Source organism: Parasteatoda tepidariorum, chromosome 7 (assembly GCF_043381705.1).
Source record: "Parasteatoda tepidariorum isolate YZ-2023 chromosome 7, CAS_Ptep_4.0, whole genome shotgun sequence".
NCBI lineage: Eukaryota > Metazoa > Arthropoda > Arachnida > Araneae > Theridiidae > Parasteatoda > Parasteatoda tepidariorum.
The window spans coordinates 31,366,902-31,376,701 of NC_092210.1; the positions used below are offsets into that span (position 1 = coordinate 31,366,902).

Genomic DNA, 9,800 nt, shown 5'->3' on the forward strand with positions numbered 1-9,800 from the left:
TTTTATAGGATTTAGTTGAAATAATTAACAGCAAATAAAATTGTTTAGCTGAATATTGATTGTTTTTCAGAATACTAACTCTATCTTTAGAGCCAGTTTAAGATAAAAAATAAACACAATACAAATCAACTATCTGGAAGTGGAGGAAATATGACAAAGCCCACTAAAATTAATCACTGTTATTAACATTTTACAAAAGCAATTTACATTCTATTCATTTTGTAAATGGCTCCGTCCACTTCAATCACTTACATAACACTCAACCGTCCTTAAATGACTCCCTAATACCATTACGCTATCGCCGATCCAGCCAGAAACGTCAATATGTTTGAAGTGGAAACTAAGCGCTTAAGGCCTTAGGGCCATAAAACCATCATCAAAGGAACCCAGTTAGTCCCCTTTTCGCAATTTACTTGCACAATGCATTCTCAATTCATCCCCTTTCCACCCCACAGTGCACGCCTCTCCAGTCTCTGATTGGTAGTTAACGTCACCTCGTGCTCTGTGTAACCAATAGGAGGCGTGCCAAAAGACTAGGATGTGGAACTGAACGATAAAGATGCTTCTGTCAAGAGAGATTCATGGCCCGCGGCGGTCATCTTGTTCTGCCTCCGTGATTACCAGATCTAGCTCATTGGGTTTAGATATCGATACTATAGGTCCTCAAGGACTCGAAGGTGATTAAATTCGGTCTTAAACACTGAAGATATTGAATTTTGATGATTCGAGCTGCAATCTGCAGAAGTTTGGGCTTAACTAAGAAATATCGAACGGTTTCTTTGTAGAGATTCATCTTCAGCATCCATCCAATGTTTTGTTTTCCAGATTGTTGCGTCAGGTGAAAGATATGAAAACGATGCAATTCTTAAGATATTAATAAAACTCTTATTAATTTCTGCATCCTGTTTGATGCCCGGAAGTATTTTTGTGAAATGAAATTTTATGAAGAGTAAAATTCAAGAAAGTGTTATGAGAATGAAACTTCTTGTTTACAGTTAAAATTTCAAGCTGATTTTGTTATTTTAGAATAGCTTCTCTAAATCATCATAAAAAAAATCATTGCTAACGAAAATCGACAAAAACATCGAAAGACTGCAGACATTTTTTTGGCCTTTCAATATTTATTGTGACTTTGTCATACCAAAAACAATGCAAGTAGATAGGTCCCCTCTGGCACCTTTGGCATTTTCTGAATCAAATGGATGTCGAAGCTCTCACTTAGCATCTACTTTAGGAAACAGAACAATTTCAGATGAAAGAAAATCCACCCCTATACATTCCATAGATGCTATCCTAGGATTGAAAACTTGGAAAAGAATGAGGAACAGTCCATCACCACCCCCAAGTAAATCTCCTTGTGATAGAGAACTCATGGGAGAATGCAGTAGTCCACATCATGTCAAAATTTTTAGACCAACTGAAGATCTGGAAGATCATACAAGAGAGAATTCAAGTAAGTTTCTTTTTCTTTGAGCATTTTCAATACATATATATATAGCCTTTAAAACTCGTGTGGTTTCTCTAAATAAAATTAAAAACTGAAAAAAAAAGGCGCAAAGAAATTTACTGATCAGATGTACAACAGCAGTTAATTAAAAATTTATGGTCACCATAGCTGTAGTGTGTAAAATTGAGAATAAGGAAGTATGATAATTTATCTTATTTTTTAGATTCTTTGTAATATAGTCATTACTCAAAGATCTTAGTAGTAAAATGTGATAATCACCATTTTTGTAGTTCAGAGATAAATAGATTTTACTGCAATGATGTGTGACTTCTTTTGAAAGTCAATCAGTATTGTGTTGCCGCTTCCCTGGAGAGATTCTTACCATTTGAGTAGTATGAAAGCTCTTGAAGTAATTATTTACAGTAAAGTTAATTTTTTATAAGATGTTGGTTATTACTTTTTACCCTCGAAGTCTTTAACTATTCTATCCACAATTTAGATGTAATTTATACATACTCTTAACTGTTTAGATCATTTCCTGATTATTTGTTTTCCTTTTTTTAAAGAAATGTTTTTTTCTTTTATTTAGCTGAATATTTTTTTAATTCTAACATTTTCTGTTAATAATGAGTTAAATAATACTTATTTTATATAATGTTTTATTGAATGATTCTCTTACTGTAGCCAAATTTTTATTTATTCCATGGTTTTCTTTTTAAATGAATTAAATAATATTTATTTAAAACAACGATGTATTGAAAGATTTTTCTGATTTTAGCCGAATTTTTATTTTATTCAAACATATTCCTTTCTTAATGAATTGAATAATATTTATTTTATATAATCTTTCATTGAGATACATTCTTTTTCTTTTTTAGAAGAATCTTTATCGTATTCTAATTTTTTTTAACAAATTAAATAATATTTATTTTATATAATGTTCTATTAAGAGATTTCTTTCATTTTCTTTTTTTAAACGAATTATATAATTTGTGTTTTGTTTTATTGATGTAGGTAAACTTCTTTTCAAGTTAATGATTAATCAGAGTTTTCTTAAGCCTATTTAAGGAAAATTCTCCAACTAAAAATGTATTACATGTGTTGAAAACGTTTTTTATTTTCAATTAATTAAACCTTTTAAAGAAGTTCTTAAATTCACGAATAAGAGAATTGAACATAAAATCAACAAAGATAATTCTGGGTTCATAGGCTTTCTTTTTGTATAATGTTTATTTTTTTAACACAATTTAAAATTTCAGATGTGACATCTATAATAACTTTCATTTATATATTTTCAAATTTCATTTTTGAATTTATTAATTTATATTTTCTAACTTTTTTAACACATAAGTAATTCATTTTAAATCTTCTTTAGGAACTTATTAGATAAAATGCTGATTAATTTGAATGATAAACAAATTTGGCTGCTATTATATTAATGAAAAAATTCATTTCAATTCAGGAAATGCCTATTGATCCATACTATTGTGTGATTAAATTTATTCAAGAAGTACGATAATATTGTTTACCTTAGCACGATATTATCGACAATATTATGGTTCTACTCCCTTCAAAACTAAATTTCATTTTCTGAATGCAAGTTAAAACTTCAGACAAGCTTCAGAGCATTGCATGTTCACACCCTATCTAAAGTTTAATCTTTAAGTTTCTATCGATTAAAGTTTATCTATTTAATAAAAATAACTTCATCAAAGTTTCGACAACTGATAAAATTATTGGTTTACCCATTTGAGATTAAATTTTATCAAAATTACTGATTGATGCATGGGAAATTATAGTTTTGTCAAATTAATCGATTTATAAATGATGAACTCAATTGTTTTTAATATTAAATATATTTTGTGAAAATTCTGGTTGCAATGAGCTTCCAAATGGTTTAAATAGAGCTAAATGAACATAGATCTAAATTTCGTACTTAAATATTGAAATTTATAACGCTTGACACTTAATATCAGTCATATTTTATATCAGCCTATAATATCAATGCTTTTTAACAATTCGCATGCCTATCTTGCGATTATAGACTGCTTTTTATAGCAATTATAATCCCAATATATCCAATATTTACACCTATTATTCCTTAATAATTCATTATTGCGTGTTTAATTTTTCTTATGATAACGTTCGTTTTGATATAAATGTGAAACATTTTTCATAGTTAGGCATATTAATAGTAATTTAATGTTTCAAAAAGTTATTCTTTAACTAAACAAATGTCACTCGATGTGTTCGAATGAAGGACTTTCAAGGTAATGTTGATATAAATCAAAGTGCCTTTTTAAGGAAATTTTTACTTCAATCCGTTCCTTAGTAATGTTTCCAGAAGGGTAATTTACATGTTATCAGAATTTTCTACAAGACAACGCAGGCCTCCTTTTACCTGCATACAAATTGTTTATTTATTTATTTTGAATAAAAACGCTCTTATAATTTGAAAATTGACTTGTAGTTCCCCTTATTGCTCCAAGCAATTTAAATGAGTTCTCATCATTAACAGTGTTCTATGCTTATCATATATCAATAAAAGTAATATTATAATATATTTCCTTCCAATATTGCTTATTAATATCATCAATACTGATATTATATTAATTAGATTAGATTATTTAAAAATATTTATTTCATTTAAGTTCTATACCAATATTATTTATCAATGCTGTTTTTTGTTGTTAGAAATGATGGGTTTTCATGAATGCAAGTCAAAACGTATGGAAATACCGCTAACTGAACTTATATTCCACGTTGATATGATTGACATGATTACAAATTTACATCATAACATTATATAAAGTTAGGATTACAACAACACATAACAGAAAAATTTTATTATATTCTATAGTGTTTCGTTATTCTTGTAAGGTATATAAATTTTAGCAAGATGAAAAATTTATTCGAAATGAATTGAGGAGACTAAAGAATAAAAATCTTTGAAAAATATTTGTAACATTATTATTTTTTTTCTCCTTCTTCTTATTTGTAATTTCTTTAAAAATTTTATTAATCTATTCGAGCATTTAGATTGAATATTTTTGGCAAAGGTGTTAGTTAAACATGCTTACTTCCTTATAAGAAGTATCTACTTAGAAATAATTTTAAAACCTTTATTTTTAACGGGTTATTATAAACTAAAATATTTTTGATTAAACTAACTTGAAACATTATGTATGGATCACGTAATAATACGCTTTTATGAAATCAAGTAATACCTATTTAATGAACATTGAAAAGTTTAAAAATTGTATGCAAAACTATTTTACTTTTCTTGTTTTTTTTATCAGAATTATTCATAAAAATATACTTCACAATTTCTTGACAAACAATTACTGGACAAAAGGATGTTTCAAATTCAAATTGTATCTAAAGGAATAAGTTTGCTTTAGCTCTAATAACATTTTTAGTATATTACTTAAGCTTTAATCTACAAAAAAGCTAAATTTTATTTATTTATTTACTTAAAACTATATTTACGAAGAAGCCCACATGCAAAGAGGAAGTCAAAGATACTTTTTTAATTTTCAGAAAGCTTTCATATTCCTCTTTGTCTTTTTTTTTTGAAAATGTTATGAGTTTAATTCAAAACAATATGCTAGAGCATTTTTCTAATCTTTAATACAATTATTAATAAGTATTAATATTCGCTAGTAATACTTATTATTTATATTACATTAAGCTGAATTTAGCTAATTATAATTATACAAGCAGAAAATAAATTTTCATAACATTTTGCTTCCCTTAAAAAAAAAATTATTATGCAAATAGCTTATGAATTTTTTCATTGTATACGAGACACATAACAGTATTACTATAATTTTAGAATAAGAATTTCAATTCAAGTTCAGTACAATAGAAAAACTTAAATTGTCAAGGGCAATATTACCATGCACTATATTACCATAACTTATATTTTCCTTACTTTGTGTATTTAATTATAGTATATATATATATATTAAATACATATATATTTTAANTATATATATATTGGTATAACAAATTGGTTGAGATCTACAAATTTTTATTATCAATTTTTATTTATAAATGTTTATTAAATAAATATAGTATAACCATTGTTAAGTAATTGCATTTCGTTTTAAAAGTTTGTTTTACATTATGTTACTTTCATCGACTATCATAATAATAATTAAAAAAAAAAATCATCAATAGATCAGTGATTTAAAAAAATTATTAATTAATTCTTGATTAATTATTCTAATAGTTGTTATTTTAAAAACAAAATCTAGTTTTGTATGATTGAAGATTGAAGTAAGTATTATTTACAAGATTTTGCAATCTGTCTTGTTTAAAAGTTTAAATGAATTCAATATGTTTGAAAAAAATGTCAAATCATCGAGTCTCTACAATATAAAATAAATAAATAAATAAATAAATACTTTCTCCATATTTGTCGTAAGACACAAATTTCGATAAAATTATGAATTGAATTATTACTTATTTCATGTTATCCAGTTTTAATTATCCACTTTGTTAGTTTAAGGAATTATTTGTGGGGTTTCTGTTGAATTTAATTTTATAAGACTTGCAGTTCTCTCTCTCTCCCCCCCTCTCTCCCTACAACATAAATTTTAGCCCATGTGTCTAAATATTTCATCAAACAATCAAACTATTTTAATATGGGAAAAAAATTAGGAAAAACAAATTTTTAAAGGAATAACTTATTTATCATTAAATGGCGAAAATAAATGTTTTGAGTATTATTTAAATTTTGCCATTGAAACTAATACTCTTCCAAATTAATTTAGATAAAACAAATCAAAAAAGTTTTGGGGACTAAATAGTATATCTCGAAATATAATTGAAAAGAAATTATTTAACATCTGCAATGATTATAAAGACATTTTTGCTGACCTAGTTTATACAGGCCCTTTATTTGACTTCTTACCTTTTCTCCAAAAATTATTTTTCCACAGACCTAGTTAAACTTGCTACGAATAAAATTAGTTTCACTGTCTGTAAATATAAAATTTATTTAAATATTTATTTTCGAGAATAAAAACATTTCGCTTACAATTCTTTTTCTTGTACAAACTAATTGAAGTTTTTTTTCAATGATATTTGAAATCAAATTAAACATTTTGAAAATGAACCTTAAAATTTAATTAAATCCACAGAATAGTGAGAATGATTTGAAAAATATTAAATTTAATTTTATGGGATTTCTCGTAATCGAACAATATTTTTATTGTCTTCATAGTATTTAAATGCAAACATGATTAAAATGTTTCTTAATAGTCCGGTAACAGCTATTGAGGAAACATTTGAATGATATTTTTTGTTTTCCTTAATAACATTTTATCTTTATAATTATTTTCTTTTTTCTTAACAAAATGCTTAAATTACGTTTCATTTAAAGTTTATCTTTCTTTATTAGATGCGCATGCTGCACGTGACTACTTATTCTGATTTTTTTAAACCTCCGAAATGTCACATTACATTTTAAAGATGTTCAAACTTGATATCATACATTTTAAAATAGTACAGGAATAAAATAGAATAAAAATTTGTTTACGCTAAATTCCTATCAGTTGTTGTTTTTTTAATTTTTGATAAGCAATCGAGTGAAATGAATAATATATGTCATGTTCATAAAGAATTTTCGATGCATTTATTTTGGATGAAAGGCTGGTGACTGTGAGGTAACGCTTCCCGCTCCCTTGACACAGGTACGGGGTTCTATGCTCCAACCGGTCAAGATTGACTTCATCCCTTCTTCGGGTAGATAAAATGAGAACCCTATTGTAATGAGTAAAATGAGTTTGGGGATAAAAAATTGGACTTCCGAGTTTGACTGACCACCCATCCAGAACATCTGCTCCAACACCCCGGAACTCAAGGTCAAGAAAACTGGGATGGGTGCAGTAGTCATTGGTAATTGCATGAGTTGTTACAAAAAAAAATTTTTCTTTTGGTAAAAAGGTCAGTCAATATTCCTTTTTTCTGAATTGCCATATTACATTTCAAAGAGGTTTTAACTTGACATCTCTTTCAAACTCTTTAAAAAATTATACATTTTACGATAAAAGTTTATAATAAGCTCAAATTGGTGTAAATTTGTTTTGGATTTATTTTCAGTAAACCATGGAGAGGAATCAATAATAAAATAAAGACTTTGTTTGCAAAGAAAGAATTTCTAACGCATTTATTTCTAGTAAACAGGTCTGCGTATATTTCATTATTATGAAATGCCACACTACATTTCTAAAATATTTCAGTTTGGTGTCGTATTTTAATTGCATAAATAATCATGCACTTTAAGTAAAAAGTTAAAAACCGCCTAAATTTAGATGTTTAAAATCTTTTATTTTATTTTTGTGTTTGGTATTAGAGAAGAATTAATAATAAAATAAAAGCCATGTTTTGAAAGAATTTTTAATGCATTTATTTTTGTAAACAAGTCTGCCAATGCTATTCAATATAGAATATCATTTGTATAGCAAAGGCCAAACTTCATTTTTTAAATTTCTGTTTTGTGACCTTTTAATCCGTACACATAAAATACACTCAAAGTAAAAAGTTAAAATGTGCCAAAATACAGATTTCTTTTTCCTTTTATTTTATTTATTATTATTATAATTCATTCATTTATTAATTTTTTCTTTACTTTTGAGAAACAATCTAGTGCAATCACTGACGAAATAAAGGCCATATCTTGAAAGAATTTTTGACTAATTTATTTTTGGTAAACTGGTCAACTAATATTTCTATATTCAAAAATGTCTCATTCCATACACTGTAAATAACCCCAGATCAAATTACGGCAAAAGTACTAGCAATCAGGCTGCAGGTACTTTTTACGGTACGGTTCTTATCGGAACATGTTACAGAACAAAAAATCTGTTATGTCGTAATTTTTACAGTAATAATTATCATAAAATCACTGAATCACTCTAATTCTATAATTATTACTGTAAGAATTAAGATATAATATTTAACGGCGAAAATGGATTTTACGATAAGAATGGGTTTTACGGTAAAAAGGGATTTTACGGATGCTGCACCCAAAGTGCAAAGTATTTTATAACGTAATTTGATACGGAATTTTTTACACTGTAGATAGCTTTCTTTTGAATTGGTATTCGTATGAATCGTAGAACGCATTTTTGTTCAGATTTGACAACTTTTTCAATAAACTAAAAACCCAAGGAACATAGAATCTAATTGTATTTAGCTTTGCATTGAATTGGAATCTGTATGTATCACAAAACGATGAAAAGGCGCCAACAACAGTATTTAAACGAAGAGCTTTTTCCCACAGGTCTTTTATCGGGACATTGCCGCCCCTAAACGTTTTGCCCTAAGCCCGTGCACGTGACATCCCAGTAGCCCCAGGCAATTAAGAATTTCCCGGTTTTCGTGCACCGGAACAGGATTAGCATGGGAACTGATCGTTTTTCATAAAAATACTCTCTCCCCCTCTCTCAAACGGTTTTTTCTTTTTTTCTTCTTTTTTTTCCAAACCAAACGCGTGTCCGTCGACAGTTCTCTACTCGGGCAGTTTCGGGGTAATATTGGATAATTAAGCAAATCCCTGGCAATCCAGAGCCGACAGGTTCATAGCTTAGCTGTCAGGCGAGCTAATTAAGTGGGCATTTGGATTAAAAATGGGGTGAAGCTACTGATTGGTAAAGGGGTGATATTTTATCTGAATATGTTCTTTTAGCGTTCTAAGGCATTGATTAAATGAAAATGACCATGCATTTATTTATAAATTATTTGAAAATAAATTTTTATGAACTTCTGCTCAATACTTGTTTTTTGAGTAGGAATCTGAATTAAGTATGGAGTGGTGCTGTTTATTTGTAAAGGGGTGGTGGCTTTCTAAAATAACTAAATGAGGTCAAAAGGGAATTTATCTATAAATTATTTCACAATAAAATTTTTGTGTTTTTTTTCTTTTTTCGATCTATTCGATATTTACTTTTTAAGTGAACTGGTGATGTGCTGCTGATTTGTAATAGGGTGATATATATTGTATGAATATATTTCATTAATTTTCTAAAGCATTGATTAAATGAGTACTAACGCGAATTTCTTTTAAAATAAAACATTAGCTGTTTTTTGTTTTTTTATTTTATTTTATCTGCAGAATGTTTATTTCCTAAGGGGAAATTTAGAATAAAAATGAAGTGCTCCCTCTGATTTGTAAAGCAGTGGTAGAATATAAAAGCGTTTTCTCTTCTTAACTTTATAAAGCATTAATTGAATGAAGTCAAATAAAAATTTATCAGTAAATTATTTGAGAAATTTGAGAACAATTTGAGAACAATTATTTTTTTTTATTTATCAGTTTTTATTTTAATAGTTTTAATAGTTTAGT

The 9,800-nt window shown here is 27.4% G+C and overlaps 1 protein-coding gene across 1 annotated transcript in view; it reads left to right on the forward strand.

Moving 5' to 3' along the window:
* The first annotated feature begins 212 nt into the window (after positions 1-212).
* The window catches only part of LOC107457078 (retinal homeobox protein Rx1), a 31,167-nt gene continuing 21,579 nt past the window's right edge, over positions 213-9,800 (forward strand). Inside the window, exon 1 of the mRNA XM_016075138.3 lies at positions 213-1,453. Coding sequence (XP_015930624.1) covers positions 1,150-1,453 — 304 coding nt within the window. The 5' untranslated portion in view covers positions 213-1,149. The remainder of the gene's footprint in view (positions 1,454-9,800) is intronic.